The 23175-nt window shown below is 40.9% G+C and overlaps 1 protein-coding gene across 3 annotated transcripts in view; it reads right to left on the bottom strand.

Annotated features, from left to right (window-relative positions):
- PACSIN2 (protein kinase C and casein kinase substrate in neurons 2) overlaps window positions 1-23175 on the bottom strand; it is a 97273-nt gene that overhangs the window by 8159 nt on the left and 65939 nt on the right. For all 3 annotated transcript variants that reach the window (XM_061582325.1, XM_061582326.1, XM_061582327.1), the window contains 5 exons: window positions 20114-20349; window positions 18244-18399; window positions 16112-16287; window positions 12087-12207; window positions 220-344 (listed from right to left, as the gene is read on the bottom strand). In XM_061582325.1, coding sequence (XP_061438309.1) covers window positions 220-344; window positions 12087-12207; window positions 16112-16287; window positions 18244-18399; window positions 20114-20349 — 814 coding nt within the window. The remainder of the gene's footprint in view (window positions 1-219; window positions 345-12086; window positions 12208-16111; window positions 16288-18243; window positions 18400-20113; window positions 20350-23175) is intronic.

Consider the following 23175-nt stretch of genomic DNA (forward strand, 5'->3'; position numbering starts at 1 on the left):
TTAATTTCTACCCATGGTGAGGGAGCTGGAGAAGCGCACAGGAATAAACATGTGAGCTCAAGGCCCACTTCCAATTGTTCCTTGGGGGGGGGGAGTCTGAATAGGGCCTTGGAGACTAATTTTCCAAACCTACATATTTCCAATATACTCCAAAATACTACAATTTGAGATTTAGTCCAGCAACTAGTGTTAGAAGATATGAGAATCACAATTGCATACCTGCTGTTTTTGTTATGCGGTGAAACTTGATCTCCTGTCTGATTAATACCTGTCAGGGTTACACCGTCAGCAGCTTTTTTCTTCTCTCTTCTACTGAGAGTGCGATTCAGATCGGCTGACCAGTCCTTCAAAAAATATGTGAGAAAAGGTTTTGCAGCAATTTATTGCCAGAGATCACTAGCCCCTCCCTGCCACCTTGGCCTGGACGTCTCCATTTTGTCTAACGGCATAAGCTGGCAACATCTAGCCAACTAGGTCAAAATGGCTTTGCATTGTGTTCCCCCTAAGGGAACACAAGGGAGTGTCCCACTCTATACATTATCTTGGGACTTCTTGGAATCGCTAAAGCTGAATCCTTCTCTGTTTCTTAGTTCAGTCAAGGGCACATGGTATAAATGCTCAATTGGCTATGGACAGCCAGGTTTGAGAGTCCTTACAAGTAGTGCTATAGCATAAATCATCTAAAGTTTCTCCTTTAAGATTTACCTGGAATTGGTCATTCCAGGACCACTTTGGCCTTTTTAGAGTCCCTGTTTTCTAAAACTATAGCTGTTGTTAGATCCTCGAAATCAGGAGATTCCAAGAGCTGCCTTGCTAGCAGACAGTCTGCCCAACTAGCTTTTCAAAACTCCCAACTGGGTGCCCATTTTTGTACCTCTGAACGTTAGGCAATTCCAGAAGTTTTTGCTGGGATAAACATAGCCTTACTAGATTTCCAACTCTGGGTGTGTTTTCTGCACTCCCATACCCAGTGGTCTCTAAAGCCAAACCTACCCTTTCTACCTCTTCTTGGATTCGCTAATTTCCTGCTGCTAAAAATAGACACAGCATAGGGAGGAAATATATAGCACACTTTTTCTGCCACTTTTCCAATGGTAAGCCATGCTCAAAATGGCTCACATTTCTGCATTCTGACTTCCACTACTGCAACCCTCTCCTTCCCCCCACAAAACGCCAAAGCACCACAATGCAGCTTTCTTTGACTTACTGCTGCCTCATTTTTCACCCCCAATTTACACCTCCCTTTTCTGGGACAGCCTATAAGTTAACCTATAAGTTGCCTTTTGTCTACTTTCTCAAGAAAAACTCATTTTTTTAAAAGCTCTGATCTGTTGCTTCCTTACAATGGCACTCCACTACCTAAATTAAGTTCTTAAAGTAAAGTATGTTGTGTTTTAATGGATTTTGCAAACTTGTTCATTTCTGGGCTAGTTCTACTATACTGATAGTAGCCTATCCTATGGCAGAAAAGAGAGGAAACCGCAGTTGGAGAGTCAGAGTCACAGTGGGGAGTTAAATTACAAAAGTGATAAATTTATTTTAGGTGTTTAAAGCATGCATGGAGCAGGTCAATATTTAGTAAAGGGATTTTAAGCACTTAATCTTTTCCTCTCTTTCCTTTGTAGGTTCATCCTCACTAGATCTAAAGGGACAAGCATTGTACGAACTGTAAACCACCGATCGTATGCAGACCAATACTGGCAACAGTTCTCATTAAAAAGGGTGTGAGGGTTCATATATACCCACCTGGATGTTAATTCTAACCATCTTAATGGTAAAAACAGCCATATTGAATATGAAAATGTGCCTGGGAAGTCAACATTCAACTATCTAGGCCCTATGTTTCTGGACAATACACTGAAACTATTAGATTTATTTATTTTTAAAAAAAACATTTATATACTGCTTGAGTGTAAAGACCTCTTAGCAATTTACCCCAAAAAATTAAGATTATCAATAAAACAGAAACAAGTCATTAAAAACCTACTGAAAACAATTAAAACAGCAACTAACTAAAAAGATTAAAACAGATCAACATCTATGTGTCTGGAAATGTTTGCCTAAAACAGAAAAGTTTTAAACCGGTGTCAAAAGGAATATAGCGATGGTGCCTGCCTGATGTTAATAGGCAGGGAGTTCCAAAGAAATTATATATTATTTACCTTCTACTTTCAACTCTATAATCAGACATTTCTGTTGTCAAAACAGGTTCACTGTCTAAAATATTTTCCCTCCCTTGTCTTTTACTGGTTATGATTTTAGGTTGTTAGGTACATCTACAGGAGATCCTAGAAACTGGTCTGTCACTAACATTACATTGCAATACCACTGAATTTCAAACAATGTTTTCCTTGGGTCAGGGATAATTTATTTAACATCAACGATCAGACCTTTGTTTTGTTTTCATGAACACAATCTGTGGCTCTGTAAGTTTTTCTTTAAGCACAACTGGGCTCCTTCTGAGAGGAAGGGTGGAATATAAATGTAATAAATAAATTCATAAATAAATTGAACTGTGGCTCAATTCAGACACCCCCTCAAATCACAAACCAAACCAAGGTTTATTATTCTGGATTACTGGCCAATTGCAAACCATGGTTTGCGAATTTAGGTATCACACAAAATCATAATTAAGCTTCCTTAATCCTGGTCCAATGTGATGCCTTGATTGAGCCACAGCAAATTTAATAGGCTTGGGTTCAAAGGAGCATGTGTGATGCACCTTGCATGCACCAGTGCTTTTCCATGCTCCTTTCCATTGCAGGTCTCTTACACATGCTGCACCTGAGAATTGGAAGCTCCTCCATAACAGGTACAATTGGAAGGGGGGAATACCACAGCATGTGGAGAGAAACTGGCAGGCTCACCAACGAATGAGTGGAACAGGGGCACTTTGGATCAAAAGTATGCTGAACTCTTGCATTTAAATATCTACGCAAAATTAAAGAATACTAATGAAAACACTACTTTTTTTTTACACCTGAGTAAAGGTCCAACGGAGAATGTGTTTGGCCTAGCCTGACTGATATTAAGCTCTGTGTTAGATCATTTAAGACCATCTATCTTACAGACACTCCCTGTCATCTCTCATATAAAATGCCATTGTTCACTGCAGATATGCAAAACTAGAAGCAGTCAAAATGGGTATTTCTCCCTTCTCCTTTACAAGTGTCAGATGGAACTTGTGCCTACTGCATAGACAAGATGGGGCTGCTGTAGAAGCAGCATGGGCTTAAGTCACCAGTATACAATGCTCTAAAGGAATTACAAATACAATTTAGTTCAAAGATCACATGAGTAGCTGAAATCATGGGTCAAACACTAAGTGAGAAATTACTCCAGTAAACCGCAAAATACTTCCGGAAGTATTTCCAAGAAAACATACACTGATGAATATATATTCCTTAATTCAAATTACTTCTTAAATCCTTGGATGAAATTTAAAAGCTTTCATTGAACATTAGAGAGAGCCAGTGTGGTGTAGTGGTTAAGGTGTTGGACTACGACCTGGGAGACCAGGGTTCGAATCCCCACACAGCCATGAAGCTCACTGGGTGACCTGGGGCCAGCCACTGCCTCTCAGCCTCAGAGGAAGGCAATGGTAAACCACCTCTGAATACCACTTACCATGAAAACCCTATTCATATGGTCACCATAAGTCGGAATCGACTTGAGGGCAGCCCATTTCCATTGAACATTGTTTCTAAGTTACAACTGAGTTTTTAAAACACAAGTTTGCAACTAAAAATACCAAATAAATATTTACCAAAGAAAGCTGGAAATTGTACAAATAGCAAGAGTGTCATTTGATATGTTTTCAGCAAACATTTATGTAGCTTGGGTAGAAAAACTAGCTTTAAGTAAGAGTAACAATCTTAAAAACTTACTTCATCCTTGTTGCATGAAAAGAAAATAAAGTAATTGTTAGGAAAGCTAACATTTTATTTTAAACATTTTAAAATATGCCTTTCCATTTTAAAAAGCTTCCTGCTTAGACTTTGAAGCAAAAATTTAAAACATGAACACATTAATACAACATAACAGATGGGATAAAAAAATCTATAACATGTAACATCTATTTTGTGTAGTGCTTCACAATGAGATGCCTGACACAGAACACATACAGGATACATTCATACAGTCCTATGGGTGTTTACTCAGAAGCAAGTCCGATTGTATTCAATGGGATATATTCTAGGTAAGTGTGCAAAAGATAGAAGCCTTAAGTTCCCAAGTGTTTTTCCAGCTTTATTCCACCAAGAGGAATAATACTGGAAATAGTAAAATCAAGAGTATTTTATCAATCCAAATCCAGCTAATTTCAAAATAAAGCTGGCTAGAAAGCAATATTGTTGAGTCCAGTCCTGCAGTCCAGGCAAAATAAACTCACATTTCTCTTATGAGAGATTTAATTATTTGAAACTACAGAACCTTCCTACAACTATATTTTCTTTTTTTGGTACAAAAAAGTACTATTAAATCACCATTTGCTCAGTATCCAGCTCTTGCTGAAAAAAATTTCAAGGTAGCAATTAGTTGCTGTTATCCTAACCATACCCAAGTAAATGGCATTAACTTGGATTTTTACATGTTTGTTTTAAAGATGGCAGAGGGCCTTCGGAAAAAAAGATTAAGGGTGTAATCCAACTCACCTTTCTGACGGGCTGGGGTGAGTTGGATGCTGTGGAGCTTGGTCTGCGCCAGCAGACTCCCAGCTTTGCTGGGCTCCACCGGCAGCAGCCCTCTGCTGCAATTGAGCCGTAGTACCACCAGGACCCTGCCAGTGCTGCCGGGCATCCACCAGGGACAGCCAACCTGGCGGACAGAGGGCTGGCAGAAGCCCCGGGGTGTTCTGAGGGGCATGGGGGGAGGAGCCATGTGGAAGGAGACTTACACAAGATCCTGCTTGTGTTCAGAGCCCCAGCTTCAAATCCCCCCACAAACTCCGCCAGCCAAAGGCCGGCACTGTAAAATAATTTTAATTGTGTCCCATTGTGGCCTACAGGGAGCGCTTACTTCCCAGGAGGCCTGTTTGTTGGAGCCAACACTACCCAGCCAGCTTGTGTGTACGGCTCCTCATGGAGCTGGCATTCAGCCACGCTGGTGGCTCCCAAGCAGCAGGAGGACCCTACGAAACTTTCCACCGGCTCCTCCTCCGCTGGCTTCCCCCCAGCACTTGTATTGCTATCAAGATTCCAAACGAGAATATCAGAACTAAGTTTATAACCTGAGGCATGAGCTTACTTATTAATTTTGAATACCGAGACTTTAGAACAGAGGTTGCTAATGTGGCAGTCGTGTCTCCACCAGTACCTCCTATGGTATCCAACAAAGGTCCAGTAAATATCCCGTCAAAAATAGTTTGCTTTTTCTGTTCAATTCCTTTTTTTTTTTACAATAATTTTTATTCAAATTTTCATAAAACAAACAAAACAAAATCATAAAACATTCAAACACAAAAAACAAAACAAAACAAAAATGATTAAACAAAAAAATAAAATGTTGACTTCCCATTTGTCGCAGATCAGTTATAGGTCTAAAATATATAACAATCCTGTCTCTTAAATTATATTATAAAATCACTTTCCTCCAGTAGTTATCTTAATTAATCATCAAATCTCATAAACATTACTTTATTCTTTCCACAAAAAGTCAGAGAGGTTTCAATTCTTTAAGAAATATATCTATCAATTTTTCTCCAAATAAACATGTCGATTAATCCATCTCGTTAATAATAATAATAATCTTATTGTCATAATCATAGTCCAAATAAACATATCGATTAATCCATCTCATCAAAATCTGTTAGGTCCAATAATTTCAATAGCCATTATTCCATTATCCATATTAATTCCATCTTCCATCTTCAATAGTCCTGTTAAGTCCAGTAATTTCAGTGTCCAATCTTCCATTATCAGTATTCCATAATAATCTTGCTGTCATAGTCATATAATAAGAGTCTGATGGGAATTTCTTCTATCCCAAATATTTTCTTGCCATTGATTCTGAATAAGTTGCTGAAATATTGTTGTAAAGTCATATCTCTGTTCCTCTTTTTTACAAAATGCACTGGCTCATCTCTTGAGTTTTTCCATTGTCACATGGCTGCAGTTAATTCCATAGATTTTCTCTATATCAAGCTCCATCACGTCATTCCAGTCCAGAAAATTATCCAAGCCATTGATAACTTTATCTCTAATATCTTCATTAATTTCTTCAGAGATAACGTTAAATTCCAAACAGTAGATTTTATTTCTAATATCCATAAACTCCAGATCTTTTTCCAATTCCACATTTGTTCCAATCTCCAGGGCTTGTATCTTCCCTTTATTTTTTTCTTTTCTCATCTCTGATCTCTGACTTCCGGGAAGGGTGACTTCGCTTGTGCCTGCTTTTGAGACGGGCTCCCGCCTCAGAAGAAGCTTTTTCAGATATAAATCAGTCAGAACATTTTTTTTTTGACTGATGAAATTTCTCCCGGGCAGGGAGAAACGTAGAGATCAACCTCAAAAGCCTGTTTTTGTTGGGAGGACTGGATTTCATTAATTTATGAGAAAAGGTCCAGCCAGCAATGCCGGACGGACTTCCGAACAAGCTCTATCTGATTAATGCGACACGTTTATCTTTTCTTCAAAGAGAAAACGGACTAACAGGCAAGCACCCTTCTTTCTATCTTTTTTTTTTACTTGGTTTAAATTGTTGCAGCAAAAAGAGATTTGTCAAATGAATCAGCTTTAAAGAACTTCTGGGTGAGCTATAACTCTTCTCTGTTATTCACGAAATTAACAGCTTATCTCTGCTTCTATTGCAAAAAGCTGTCCTGGAAGTGCATTCTAAAGATATAAACAGAAGAGGGATTTCTATTCCGAGGAGAAAAAAATAAAAAATATGAACTTTGGAACATTATATTGTCTGGGACTATTCTCTTTTTGGTCTATTTTATTTTGACGAATCTGCTTCTTCACGACGCCACTAACTGTTTTGATGCTGGGAACTAAATTTGTTTTGTATTCTTGAACATAGAGAGATAAGGCAGGCTGCTCTGTTTATACTGTGATGTCATCAAGCCTGGAATATTAACCCAATTGTTGCTGAAATAAGAAGTGGTTCTTCTTTATTTTTGTTTTGTTTTGTTTTCGTGGTTTTAAAAATGGCAATCAAGAAAGTGGCTGAGAATCTGGAAGTAATTATGTTGGACAGAAGTCGTGGGTGTGCTCTCGGTGCAATGAGCTCCTGGCTCTCCGGGAACGACTTCATTTCCTTGAGGCCAAGGTGGCAGACCTGGAAAAGCTGAGAGAGGCAGAGAGGTGTGTGGAGGAGGCCTTCAGGGACATTATAGCTGTGTCCCACTCCAACGATGATAGCTCTCCTGCTATCATGGACAACGATGGTCTCGGGGAAGGAGAGCATCCAGCTGAGGAAGAGGGAAATGATCCCTTAGAAGGGACCCATTCCTTGGGGGATGAGCAGCTATCCTCTTGTGCCGAGGATATATCACCAGGGGGTGGAGGGATCCTTGTAGTGGGTGATTCGATCATTAGGAACATAGACAGTGGGGTGTGTGATGGGCGTGTAGACCGCAAGGTGTTTTGCCTGCCTGGTGCGAAGGTTGCAGATTTCGCCTGTCGTTTAGATAGTTTGGTAGACAGTGCTGGGAAGGAGTCAGTGGTCGTGGTGCACGTTGGCACCAACGACATGGGGAAATGCAGCCGGGAGGTCCTGGAAGCAAAATTTAGATTGCGAGGTAGGATGCTGAAAGCCAGGACCTCCAAGGTGGCTTTCTCTGAAATGCTACCAGTTCCACGCGCAGGACCAGCCAGACAGGACCAGCTTCGCAGTCTCAATGCGTGGATGAGACGATGGTGTTGGGTGGAAGGGTTCGGATTTGTTAGGCACTGGGGAACATTTTGGGACAAGCCGGGCCTGTACAAAAGGGACGGGCTCCACTTGAACCAGAATGGAACCAGACTGCTGGCACTTCAAATTAAAAAGGTAGCAGAGCAGCTTTTAAACTGACTGAGGGGGGAAACCCGACAGGAGCTGAGAAAGGTCCGGTTCGGAATAAACCTCCCCCCTGGGATAAAAACCAAAGAAATGATGAAATTTTAAAAGGGGTAGGCCTAGAAGTAGGCATTGTGAGAGCAGGGGCACAGGATATAAATTCAGAAGAGCAAAATTACCACAGGCCTAACCACAAGTGCCAAAGACACTTGAAGAGAGACACTGCTTACAAGTGCCTGTACGCTAATGCTAGGAGCCTCCGAACCAAGATGGGAGAACTGGAGTGCTTGGTCTTAGAGAAGAGCATTGATATAGTGAGCATAACCAAGACCTGGTGGAATGGAGAAAACCAGTGGGATACGGTTATCCCTGGATATAAACTATATTGGAAGGACAGGGAAGGACGTATTGGTGGCGGAGTCGCTCTATACGTGAAAGAAGGCATTGAATCCAGCAAGCTCGAAACCCCAAAAGAGGCAGACTCCTCCACAGAATCGTTGTGGGTGGTGATACCGTGCCCCAGGTGGGACTTAATACTGGGAACGATTTATCGTCCCCCTGATCAAAATGCTCAGGGAGACCTTGAGATGAGATATGAAATTGAGGAAGCATCCAAACTAGGAAATGTGGTAGTAATGGGTGACTTCAACTACCCGGACATAGACTGGCTGCATATGTGTTCCAGTCATGACAAAGAAGCAAAGTTTCTAGATATTCTAAATGACTATTCCCTAGACCAGTTGGTCATGGAACCGACCAGAGGGACGGCAACCCTGGACTTAATCCTCAGTGGGGACCGGGACCTGGTGCAAGATGTAAGTGTTGTTGAACTGATTGGGAGCAGTGACCACAGTGCTATTAAATTAAACATACATGTAACTGGCCAATTGCCAAGAAAATCCAACACGGTCACATTTGACTTCAAAAGAGGAAACTTCACAAAAATGAGGGGATTGGTAAAAAGAAAGCTGAAAAACAAAGTCCAGAGGGTCACATCACTCGAAAATGCTTGGAAGTTGTTTAAAAACACTATATTAGAAGCTCAACTGGAGTGCATACCGCAGATCAGAAAAGGTACCGCCAGGGCCAAGAAGATGCCAGCATGGTTAACGAGCAAAGTCAAGGAAGCTCTTAGAGGCAAAAAGTCTTCCTTCAGAAAATGGAAGTCTTGTCCGAATGAAGAAAATAAAAAAGAACACAAACTCTGGCAAAAGAAATGCAAGAAGACAATAAGGGATGCTAAAAAAGAATTTGAGGAACACATTGCTAAGAACATAAAAACCAACAACAAAAAATTATATAAATACATTCAAAGCAGGAGACCATCTAGGGAGACAATTGGACCCTTGGATGATAAGGGAGTCAAAGGTGTACTAAAGAACGATAAGGAGATTGCAGAGAAGCTAAATGAATTCTTTGCATCTGTCTTCACAGTGGAAGATATAGGGCAGATCCCTGAACCTGAACTAACATTTGCAGGAAGGGATTCTGAGGAACTGAGACAAATAGTGGTAACGAGAGAGGAAGTTCTAAGCTTAATGGACAATATAAAAACTGACAAATCACCGGGCCCGGATGGCATCCACCCGAGAGTTCTCAAAGAACTCAAAGGTGAAATTGCTGATCTGCTAACTAAAATATGTAACTTGTCCCTCGGGTCCTCCTCCGTGCCTGAGGACTGGAAAGTGGCAAATGTAATGCCAATCTTCAAAAAGGGATCCAGAGGGGATCCCGGAAATTACAGGCCAGTTAGCTTAACTTCTGTCCCTGGAAAACTGGTAGAAAGTATTATTAAAGCTAGATTAACTAAGCACATAGAAGAACAAGCCTTGCTGAAGCAGAGCCAGCATGGCTTCTGCAAGGGAAAGTCCTGTCTCAGTAACCTATTAGAATTCTTTGAGAGTGTCAACAAGCATATAGATAGAGGTGATCCAGTGGACATAGTGTACTTAGACTTTCAAAAAGCGTTTGACAAGGTACCTCACCAAAGGCTTCTGAGGAAGCTTAGCAGTCATGGAATAAGAGGAGAGGTCCTCTTGTGGATAAGGAATTGGTTAAGAAGCAGAAAGCAGAGAGTAGGAATAAATGGACAGTTCTCCCAATGGAGGGCTGTAGAAAGTGGAGTCCCTCAAGGATCGGTATTGGGACCTGTACTTTTCAACTTGTTCATTAATGACCTAGAATTAGGAGTGAGCAGTGAAGTGGCCAAGTTTGCTGACGACACTAAATTGTTCAGGGTTGTTAAAACAAAAAGGGATTGCGAAGAGCTCCAAAAAGACCTCTCCAAACTGAGTGAATGGGCGGAAAAATGGCAAATGCAATTCAATATAAACAAGTGTAAAATTATGCATATTGGAGCAAAAAATCTTCATTTCACATATACGCTCATGGGGTCTGAACTGGCGGTGACCGACCAGGAGAGAGACCTCAGGGTTGTAGTGGACAGCACGATGAAAATGTCGACCCAGTGTGCGGGAGCTGTGAAAAAGGCAAATTCCATGCTAGCAATAATTAGGAAAGGTATTGAAAATAAAACAGCCGATATCATAATGCCGTTGTATAAATCTATGGTGCGGCCGCATTTGGAATACTGTGTACAGTTCTGGTCGCCTCATCTCAAAAAGGATATTATAGAGTTGGAAAAGGTTCAGAAGAGGGCAACCAGAATGATCAAGGGGATGGAGCGACTCCCTTACGAGGAAAGGTTGCAGCATTTGGGGCTTTTTAGTTTAGAGAAAAGGCGGGTCAGAGGAGACATGATAGAAGTGTATAAAATTATGCATGGCATTGAGAAAGTGGATAGAGAAAAGTTCTTCTCCCTCTCTCATAATACTAGAATTCGTGGACATTCAAAGAAGCTGAATGTTGGAAGATTCAGGACAGACAAAAGGAAGTACTTCTTTACTCAGCGCATAGTTAAACTATGGAATTTGCTCCCACAAGATGCAGTAATGGCCACCAGCTTGGATGGCTTTAAAAGAAGATTAGACAAATTCATGGAGGACAGGGCTATTAATGGCTACTAGCCATGATGGCTGTGCTCTGCCACCCTAGTCAGAGGCAGCATGCTTCTGAAAACCAGTTGCCGGAAGCCTCAGGAGGGGAGAGTGTCCTTGCACTCGGGTCCTGCTTGCGGGCTTCCCCCAGGCACCTGGTTGGCCACTGTGAGAACAGGATGCTGGACTAGATGGGCCACTGGCCTGATCCAGCAGGCTCTTCTTATGTTCTTATGTTTCAGAAAATAATGGATGAGATTGAGATAACGAAACAAACCCTGCGACAGGGCAGTAAGGAGCTGAAAATTGAACTGAGCAAAATGACGCAGGAGCTTAAAGAAATAGGGGATCCTGTGAGAGAGGAGAATGAGATCAGAGATGAGAAAAGAAAAAATAAAGGGAAGATACAAGCTTTTTCTGTTCAATTCCTGTTTGTGCTGGCTCAGCCTCTCCCACACCGAACATGGCCCCTTAAAACACAACCATATTTTCCTGGGCGATAGCCATCCTCGCATCTGCTGGGACAGAGAAGGGTAGAAAGAGCTGCTCTCTGTAAGCAAATATAGCAGTGGCAGATTAGATGCCATTCCGATTGGTGGGCAAGTGGTGGGGGCATACCAGCACAATTTTGTGGTTGTCTATCTTTTGGATGGGGTAGCCTTTTTGCCTTATACCATGCCCCTACTGTCATTTTGGGATTGGTGCCCGCAGCAGTCTCAAAATTGCATGTGTACTACAGGTCCAAAATAATTGGGAACTCCTGCTTTACAAGGCGTGAAGGCAACAAAGGGATTATAAACCAACTAAGACACAATGGTTTATAGCAGCTGTATTTTGGATTTAAAAAATAATTTGGAAAAAAGTAAGCTGCATTTTTCCTGCCATGCATCCATGTCTTGTATGGGGGGAAGTGTGCTTCTCTTAATACAGAAATTATGGACATCATTCGCATTCACACAGGACCCAGAAGCAGAGGAAATGCATCTCTAATGCAACATCTTTTGCCACTTCTGTAGCACTTGCAAGAAAACCAATGGGGAACAGAAAAAAGGATTCAGAATAAGTTAAATTAATAAATTAAGTTCTTACCTCAAACTGGGGCCAGTTCATTGACATGCCTGGACCATGATTAGCTCTAAACCACCTTAGATCTTCAACAGCATCTGCTGCTTTAATGTTCTGCTCCAATTCACGATAAATATTTTTATAGCTGTTAAGTAATGCATACTCATTTAGAAGTTGTTACTGGTAAATCAGTGATGTTTGAGTTACACAACATTTTGCCTAGGTATTATTGTATAACATCTGCATGAAGTTCTGTACAATGAAAAAAGTGTAGTATCTATTTAATCAAAGCTGTTAACACCCGATAAATCTTCTCAGACCAATATGTTTTAATAGAAATGCCAAATTTTAACCTTTTATATACATAATTAAAAACACTAATCAACATTGGTAAACAGTACCTCACCACTAACAATTTTGTTTATAAAAACAGAAAAAGGCTGACTTCAGCAGGAGTTTATATTTCAACAGCAGCATTTGTTTGCATAAAGGCCATCCTTGACACTACCACTACCAGAAAATCACTCATCTTGATTTTTACAACATTTAATCTATTAAAAACCTTTTGGCAGCCTAAAAAATTGCCTCATTTAATCAGGCAATAATTGTTACTGATTTCACGGAAAGCACACACAAAAATGCATTGCATTTAATTGTATTTTAATTGTATTTTTTTACGTTTTTAACTACATGTAGTTCTATTTGTAAGCAGCCCTGGGTTCCAGTTTGGAAAAAGGGTGGGGTAAAAATAAAGTTTCAATCAATTGCTATGGATGAAAACCAAAGATAGAAAATTAGATAAGGGGTCTTGCAATATCTTCCCAGTTTTGTGGAAAAGATGGACAAATTTTAAAAATTGTGCTTACCGACTTCTCTAATTGCCTCAATCTTGATTAATCCACAGATTAATAGAAATGACTCCTTATAGGTTGATTTTCTAACTAGCAGGAAACAGGAATCAATAAGGTTTTTTTATTGGATTACTAACAATCAATTAAAGTATCTTCATCAAATTAGGGAAGTTCTGAGGGATACCAAATATTTTCAAATTAGAAATTTCTTAAACGGGCTGAAAAACAATATAGGAATGAGCCAGATAAATGACTTTGAAAATTTAGTATGGCACAAACAAATGTCCAAAATATTAAATTTACTCATATGGATTACAATTGTCCACTGCATTATATTACAAAATGGGAAGAGATTATTTGGGATATCCATTCCAAGCAACATCTGAAAATACAGTTAGGGAAACAATATACAGTAGGGCCCCACTCATATGGCGGGTTACGTTCCAGACCCCAGCCTAAAAGCGAAATCTGCCGAAAAGCGGAACTCCGTCAATAAAATGGGCCTGATGCCCGAAAAACACCATAAAAGCGAAACAAGCACCGTATGAGTGGGGCCTTACTCTAACTGAAAACCGCCATATTAGCAGAACACCAAAAAGCGGGCTGCCAAAAAGCGGGGCCCTACTATACCACATAGTTAACTCTGACGGACAACTCCACAAAGTTATGGACACTGTACTGTTTAACTTGCAATATCTTGAACTTATAAACACTGGAAACTGTAATAGTTAGAAATGTGCAGCGATTAGTATAGATTTTATTCGTTACTGGTGAAACTGTCCCAAAGTTAAAACAGTACAGTAGGGCCCCACTCATACGGAGGGTTACGTTCCAGACCCCCGCCGAAAAGCTTAAATCATCGGAAAGTGGGACATAGCCTGAAACCTCCTGCTACTCCAGCGCAATCAGATGTACAGTACAGCTGATTGCTGTCAGGTGGAGCGCGGCAGCTGGAGCTTTGTGCGCTACAGCTGATTGCTGTCAGCTGGAGCACGGCGGCTGGAGCTCCCCACGCTACAGCTGATCACGCGCTTGGCCCCTGAAGCTCCCCGTGCTACAGCTGATTGCCCTGCTGGCACCGTATTAGCGGAACGCCAAAAAGCAGGGCCCTACTGTATTTGCAAGGAATTGTATCCAATATAAGAAACATCCAGTTCAGTTGAACCAAAGCGTTTCTACTTACTCACAAGATTGGGCAATGTTTAAACAACTTTGGAATAGTAAGCAGAGGGGATTAGTTACAATCCTTTTCAGTCTTATGAACAGATTATTATGTTCTTTCCAATTTCAAATTATAAATTATAATAGAGTACATACATGTAATATGATTATTCAAATACCACCTACCTCCTATTTCTATATTTATATTTTTTATTATTTAATTTTATTTATAGTTTAATTGCCTGATAGTATCAATTATTACAGGCTTTTCATTACAGTGTTTGCATTATCATCTTCTATTTAATATATTGTAAAAAAAAGTTACTACACGAACTGTAGATGGCAGACACCTAACAGAAGCAGTACTCCAACTTCTTTCACAAAGGAGGATACACCTCTTCTAATGTGCTGTGATGTATGCTACTTATAAGTAGGCTTTTTTCCTTCTGTGGTACTGATTTTGCCAATTTATACATATTTAAATAAACCAACTAATATTTTCTTGAGCAAAATGCTAATAAAAATAATTGGTACCTTTCAAAATGAAGCTAGTCTATCTTAAAACAAGGTTAGTTTCTTCCTCCTATCTTTCAAAAAGTCAGTAAATTCAACAGAAAAAATGTTAGGATATATGTCTGTCACTCCCAATACTATATAATTTAAGTAGTGATATTTCACAGAAAGGCAACTTTTGAACACAATAGCTATCATCAGAGCTTGGAAGTAATTAGTTACAAAAAACGAATTGTAATTCATTACTTTTGAGGGGCGAGTGAGTAATTCCATTACATTTTGATTGTAATAGATTGAGAGGTAATTTTATTACTTTTGAGGAGTAATTGTAATGTTTCCAGCATTTCTTTTGGGCATTACTTGGGGGGGAGCAAGGGAAGTCTTCTGCTCCTATGATTTGTGAATTAAAATCATGTGCCTCAAACTGGGCTTCTGTGCAGCATAGCTCTTCCCTCGTGCTCTGTGGGTACGCAGGAGGCGATGAGGGGGGAGGAGGACAGTGAGACGGGTGGAGTGGAGAAAACAATTGTTTAAAAAAATGTACAGTGGTGGAGAAGAATGGAATGGAGGGGAAAAGGATCCAGAGGGCAAGAACATGGAGAAAGGAGGAGAAGGAGGCAGCAGCAGAATGGAGATAAAGAACTGTGGAGGTGAAAGATCACAATGTGTGTGTGCATGTGCGTGCATGCGCATGCGCACTTGGCATACAAATTGGCCCCTGCCACCCTCTGTGGCCACTTTGCTGTTTTGCAGTGTTTTAACATTTTTGCATCTCAGGGGAAAATGTTTGTTTGGGTGGGTGTCTCTTAGTTGTTGGCAGGTCAGAGTCCAGGAGCTGATTAAGTGAGAGAGATTATGCTTGCTGACTGAGTGTATGTGTGTGTGTGGGGGGGGGGGGTTGCACTTGGATTGACATGCAAAGATCTGAGTAGTGGCCTCTGCCTCCTTTCCCATCTCCCTTACCAGCACAGAGACCTCCACTGCTGAAAATGAAACCGCCTTCAAGTCGATTCCAGCTTATGGCGACCCTATGAATAGGGTTTTCACGGTAAGCAGTATTCAGAGGTGGTTTACCACTGCCTTCCTCAGGCTGAGAGGCAGTGACTGGCCCAAGGTTCATGGCTGTGTGGGGATTCAAACCCTGCTCTCCCAGGTTGTAGTCCAGCACTCTAACCACTACACCACACTGGCTCTCTCCACCACTGCTATCTTATGGATAAAAAGAATTATTCTATTCTCTCTCTCTCTCTCTCTCCCCATGTGTGTGTTTATTTCTAATGTTGTTTTAGGCGACTTAGGTGTGCAGCAGCCAAGGCCAGCACCTTGTAGGCACTCTAGTTGTTTTTTTAAGTGACTTAAGTGTAATTGTACCAATTACTTTTGAATAACAGTAATCAATTTCTTTCAGAACAATTGTAATTGGAAGGGTAATTTATTCCTTTTTGGGGCCATGTAACAGTAATTGTAATTTATTCCTTTTTAAAAGTAATCTTCCAAGCTCTGGCTATCATCTTACACATTTACCCTGGAACAGTAGACAAGTCAAGATGTTTCTGAACTTCCAACAGCACTTCTCGGAAGAAGCGGAGACGTCTTTCTTCAAACTGCTGGCATTGTTCAAAAACCTGCTCCATATTTTCCATATACTGAGGCGTAGCATTGTCCAGGTCTTTCAGAGATTTGTCATACTTTTCTTTTGTCTTAAAAAATAAAACACTGATAGTAGATTTTATAATGGTCAGGATACTTTCCAGCACAATCAAGTTGAAGCTGTATACAATGAACATATCCAACATAAGAGGATATCATTTCAATTTGCTTGGACATTAGTTCTGGACTAAGATTTTCAAAAAATGGCTACTAAAGATCCAAATTAGAGAAACTAACTAGGAAATTAGGCCTGAACAAACCAGGCTAGAGGCAAAACTAACCTTGCTGCATCATCCTGATCACATATGTCTCAAAAGAGCCAGACTAAAGGTACAACTAGACGTTGACTTTACAAAGCTATCCTAGCTCAAGTTTGGCAAAGTGTCTCCTTTTACCAAGACTAATTGGGTTCTGACTGCCTCATTGCAGTCTCTGGCGGTGTTCAAATACCGTTTACATTATGGAAATGAGTTGAGCCTCAGGCTTTCATGCTCCTCACTTTCTCAGTGCAGCCTCCAGGATATCATAACTTTCTTTTCCACTTTTTTGATTAATTGCCGCTTATTATGTCCAAATCTGGACAAGCTGTGATTAACCTAAATGATTTTATGTTGCAACAAGGGGCTTTGCCCCCGCATGCTTCACCCCACAACTCCCAAACACACACACCCAGGCAACTCCCAAAACACACCTATTCTTGGGCAATTCCCAAAATACCCCCCCCCAGACACTTATTGCTGCCCCATTTAGGCCGCTTATTGGCCTCCCACCTGCCCAGGGTGCTGCCACCGCCCTGCCTCAACCAATTACCTGCCTCTGCATTGTCACTGCCACCTGCTTACTTGCCTGTGACGCTCATTTGCTTGCCCCCAATTTGTATGCATGCATGCTCGCTCACTCGCCCATCTGCCATCCTTGCTTTCCTGCTATCCTGCCGCTGCCCTCAGATATGATGGCTTACAAAAATATTATATAATTAGACAAGACAAGTTTAATTATGGTTTGTCTGGGTTCAGACATAGCTACTAGGTGGGTTAATAGTGGAAGAACTAGAAAAGGGGGGGAACCACATATGCGTGAGGCTCACTGCAGCTCACTCCTACTATAAACCATAACTTATCATCATCATGCCTGAACAGTCTCTCTGCGTGAACCTACAACCACCATAGAAAGCTAAATTGACCAATGGCCCACTTGATAGGCCTTTCACTATTTCTGACATTCAGGAACACACTTCACTGAATCCCTACTGAATTAAAAATACTTTAGGTGCATTCCAAATAAAGATATTTGAAAAGTCATTATGGCAAGTTTGTCAAACCCAAACATATTAGCACAAAGCTCCATTATATACTACTGGGGCTGAGCTGGATATCAGATGCAGAATCTTAGGACATGCACTGTCAACATGGTACATGCTGGCAGAGGCCTTCTTTTGCACTCACAAGGCCCCATCCCCCCACTGAAATAAGTCTTCAAAGAAGACTTCTTTAGCCAAAAGGCAGCACTTTTTCATGCCTAATCATGGCACAGGGGTGATTCCAGGGGTTATAGCATGGGAGACAAACACTTGCAGCACAGGTATAGGGCCCACAAGAATTTCTTTGTTTTGAAAATGTGTCCATATGCCCAAAAAGATTACCAACCCATTTTAAGGTATCACAGCTTTTCTGACTATATCAAATAACTGTTTTATGTTATTAAATATGTAAGAGGTATATTATATGTTTTTTCATATACAAACAAGATACAAATTAAAATGCACTAATTAATCATAATTCCAATAGCAAGTGAGTCGTTTTTCATATAATTTTCTAGTAAGTTGAGAGCAAAAGCATGCACACATGAATATATCAACAGTATGAGGCAAATGAAAACAATTCTTCACCTCTTTCCCTGGGATTACTCCTATTTACTACTATGAAATAGTACTGCCATTTGTCTACACTGGAAGAAATGCTCGTAAAGCACTGTGTTAAGAAATGCTTATAAAGCACACAGTTTACCTTAAGCACATCCTGTTTACTTTTATCAACTTTGTCCTGTAGCTTCTTCAGCTGTTCCGGATTCAGGGCTGGGTCAGCTTTACTATTAGCCTCTCTGGATACAGCAAGATTTTCTTCCTTGCAGGCTGCATGATATGCTTTCTTAGAAGCTTCCACCTAGATAACGTGATTTAACAAGTATTTCATCATTGTACAACACCAATATAAGCACCCAACACAGATTAGAAAATCTAATAAAAAGTATTGCTGTAGGGCTCAAGGATCTGTCATATATCTTTAGATCAGTGGTCCTTAACCTTTTTTGGGTCATGGACCCCTTTGAGAATCTGATGGAAGCTATGGACCCCCCCCCCAAAAAAAATGCACATACATGCAAAATTTATCAGATTGGAAATTGATTTTTTTTTGCACCCGGTTCATGGACCCCCTATGGGTCCATCAACCACAGGTTAAGAACTCATGCTAGATAAACTGAAGTAGTATATGATGAAAACTGCAGTAACTGATTGCTAAAGGAGCACATTTGAGGCAACAATATTTAACAAAATCCAGGATTACTCACTTTTGGAATTGATACTTAATTTATATTTGTTTTTGGATGATCACCAAAGCTTCAATGTAGGTGCCTGGATAAACTAAAGTATCTGGTAACTTACAATGTAACACTGTGATCCCAAGTATATTTATTCAGCAGTACATTCTACTGAGGTCAATGGGGCTTACTCCCTAGTAAGTGTAGTCTGACCTTCAACCTAAAGCTACTACACTGTTGAGAAAAGGTCGTCTATAATAAGGAAAAAATAAGTTCTCAGCAACCTCACCAATTAAAAATGGCCCCTACCAATCAAAGCTTCTGTTTAGTTTGCTGATTGAAGCTTGCAGCCCGACTTGTTTTTTCTGCCCAATGGAAAGTACTTCAACAGTTATAGCAGATGATTACATTTAAGTTTACTCTCTGAAGGTTACTAACCAATAAAAATGAGCACCTTTAACCTCCCACCCCCAGCTGCGTAACGGAAGTTTGAAAACCACAGAAGAGATCTTTGCACATTATACAACAAGGGGTCTTCACACAGTATCCACAGTTGCGCTGCTGGCCTTTCTTGCAGCATGAGGCACCCTACAAGGCACAGCCTTCACATTCGCAGGTTAGCACAGATGACTGCGAGAAAGTTTGTGTGTAAATAGCTACTCATGCACAGGCATCCTCCTAGCCATCAACACAAACATGCCATCAACAGACGAACATCCAGGGCTCAATTCTTGTGTGAAGACCAATTCACCCGTATAAGATGTGAAGGGGACTTTGGGGCTACTTCACATGTCCAAGACTTGTAATCAAGCACCTAAGCATCTTCTTTGCTACCTACAGCAAGAACACTGTTTTGAGACAAGAAGGAGAGGGGGAAAACCTTGCGTTTTCCCAGACAGTGAGAAAAATAGTGGTGGGGACAACTGTCACAACATCACTCCATTATTGACTTTCTCTCTCATCAGAAAGAAAACATACTTGGGGCAACCACAGTGCCCTGCTGCATTTCTCCAACTGAGAAACAGCACACTATGGATACTTCTTCATAGTCTTCTCTTTAGGAACAGGGAGGGGAGCAGGGGAAATGGATACAAGGATAACATTTTCAGCAGCTGTTCCATGTCTTCCGTAACATCCAAGTATGTCCAAAAAGAGACCAATAGCCTCCAGATTGGGGTCACTCCAGCCCAGACTATTACAGCTTTAAAGGCCAGAAAGCAAAGAGGGACACATGAACGCAGCCAATGCAGCAGGGAAAACAAAAGGAGAGGGAGAGATTGAATTAGGTCGCAAAGTTACAAAGCCGACAGGCAAACACAGTATAGCACCATTATTTACCTCTTTTAGCTTTTTGGCCCATGGTTTCTGAGCTTTCCTAAATCCATCTTCAGCTTCCTTAGTTTCCTTAAATCCACCCATTATTTGTTTGTGGAAGGCCTCCTTCTGCCAGTTCTTTATCTTTTCATAGTCCTCATTCATCAGGGAGCTTTTTACTTCTAGGTGTAGTTCACTCACCTTTTCAGCCTCAGACATAAATGCATGCCAGGCCTTTTCAACAGTCCCATACTGTGGCCCTGAGCACAAAGATGGGAGGGGGATCAGTGAGACAAGTTTTTTTTTTTCATCGTATCCTGAATTTTTAAGTGAGAGCCATAGTGGCTGTGTTCACATGCCATAATGAACCACAGTTAATGGTTTACCATGAATGCACATATTGTTTCCACTTCCCCCCTCCCCTAATGCAAGCAGGAGCAACAAACCACAAATCCTGATTTAGTGTTGCATCTAATCCAGAGCTTGGAAAAGTTACTTTTTTGAACTACAACTCCCATCAGCCCAATCCAGTGGCCATGCTGGCTGGGGCTGATGGGAGTAGTAGTTCAAAAAAGTAACTTTTCCAAGCTCTGAACTGCTCCATATGAACCAAATTGTAAAACCATGGTTTGCTCTTGGTTTCACATCATAGTTTGTTGGGAGCAAAGCAAGCTATGAGTCAGGTTTAATGCCAAGCCAGGTATCATGGTGCTGTTGCTCTCACTACAGGAGAAGAAGGAAAGCAGGAATTATCCCTGCTTCTACAGTAAACCATTAACTATGGTCTACTGTGAATTCCCAATTTTTAACATTCTTCTGCAAATAAAAGTATTTAAAAGATCTATGCCACCATTCAGTAGCAGGCTAGGATACAATAAGCATCATAAAACACTATTATTATTAGCAGCAGCATTCACCAGCAGGTCCCAGGGTGGGTTACAGCCGTTTAAAATTCAATATTTTAAGTTCTACATAAAATACAGAATCACATATAACAGTGAACAGCACAAAAATCCAGCATACAATTTCAGCACAGCCGATAACATTATCGTAGTGTACTTGGGCAAACAAAAATGTCTTCCTCTTGCTCTAGAATGACATAAAGAGTTGGTATCAGGTGAGCCACCTTGGGAAGACATTACATAAGCAGAGTGTCATGACTTCAAAGGTTCTCTCTCTAGTCACCACCAAATGTAACTTCAGATGGTGGTGGGAATTTGGAGGAGACCCTCAGACAGCACAGGCAGTATCTAAGCAGTTCGTGGTACCCAGGTCCCAAGCTATTTAGGAGTTTATAGGCAAGCACAAGCACTTTCAATTGTGTCCAGAAATTGACCTGTAGCCAGTTAAGAGCTGGCAAGATGTCACATATCATGAGTCCTAGTTAGCAATCAAACTGCTGAAGAGAAGTTTTCAGAAGCAGCTCTAGTACATGGATAATAGCGCTGTCCAGGATGGATCAAAGATAGCGCATTAGAGAGTAAGAAGCACTACATGCCATGGAAGTCAACTTCCCCAACAGTGACAATGCTGGATCCAGCAGCACTTCCAAAACTACGAACCTGACCCTTCAGGGAAAACATGGCCTCATTCAAATTGGATTGAATCCAACCATCTATTGACAGAACTTTTGCTATACTTGGGTTTTTTGCCCTCATCCATTATTGATTCCAACATCTCATTCAGCCCTTCACCCTACTTCCTATCAAGCACTTCAAAATCAGTGGCATCAAGGTTGCACAAGTGCAAGGGATTCTGGGTTGTATTCAACTAAGTCCCACTTAGAGTTGACCCATTAAAATTAATATAAGTTAACAATGTTTATTAACTTGAATGGGTCTACTCTAAGTAGGACTAGTATTGAATACTAACTTTTATACTTAAGAGCCCCAAAAAATAATCACAGCAGATCACTTTCATTCACAATTCCTTGGGACCAAGTTGGAGAAGGTCCCAAATCAAATGAAAACACTGCACCAGACAGCACACCAAGGATGAAGTGGTGGCAGCAGTATTGCTTCTTCACCACCACAGAGTAGGGTACATAATAGGCTCTCATCTGTGTTCAACTGAACTCACTGTATTTTGCCATCTGCATTCCAGATGTTTTCCCAACTGCTTCCTTTTCCTTAGTGCCTCAGAAAGCCAAGGAACCAAACAAGTTCTAGTCAACAGTGAAGCCAGGCAATTAGTAGTGACTGCATCAAATGCCCAAGTGATCGCAGTATTCCATTTAGTGATTAGGATCTTGACTAGGGCATCAGCTGTGCCAACCAGAAACTATGAGAGCTCTCAAGAATTCTACCCAATCCATCAGCCCCCAAGGACAGACTATCCTAAGTGGAGTCACCAAAATCCTAAAACTCCCACAGTAGTGATACAATAAGGGAGTCAGCAAACAATGCCCAAATTCAAAATTATCATCCTGCCCAGTAGAGAATACTAGGTCCAGAGTGTTACTGGTTAACATGTCGGGCCAATGACGTATTGGGACAACCCCATTCATGAAATCCTGAGATGCACCTGACAAGGCAGCCTTAGTGTCTACATGGTGGTCCTCAAGAACCACAAGCCTGAGGATCCTCAATACAACATCAGAGACAGCTAGGCAGTAGGATGGTCAAAACACTAGCAGAATCCCCAATCCATTCTGATTTCCCAAAATTTTATTTATTTATTTATTTATTATTTGATTTATATCCCGCCTTTCCTCCCAGCAGGAGCCCAGGGTGGCAACATCAGGTACAAATACTCAGATCTGGACCAAACTGGACAGGCTCCTAGGTGGAGATGGAATCACTATAAGCCACAGCAACACTCATCTCTTCCTGGATCTCCAGCCTATGTTGATGTTGTACAAAAACTCTAGATGGGCAAAGCTGAAGGTCAACACCTTCTAGTTCGCCAACCAAGATTTCAGTACTACAGGCCAGGCCGGTTCTCTCATCCAGGCTCAAATCTGGTATGACAAATCTTGTAACACCAACCTGGAAATAAACAGCAGCACTACAAGGCTGGAGAACAGATCAACAGAAAAACTTAAATGCCCTTGAATTATCATTCCCTACCCAAAACATTAATCAGGG

This window comes from Rhineura floridana, chromosome 8 (assembly GCF_030035675.1).
Source record: "Rhineura floridana isolate rRhiFlo1 chromosome 8, rRhiFlo1.hap2, whole genome shotgun sequence".
In the NCBI taxonomy this organism is placed as follows: domain Eukaryota; kingdom Metazoa; phylum Chordata; class Lepidosauria; order Squamata; family Rhineuridae; genus Rhineura; species Rhineura floridana.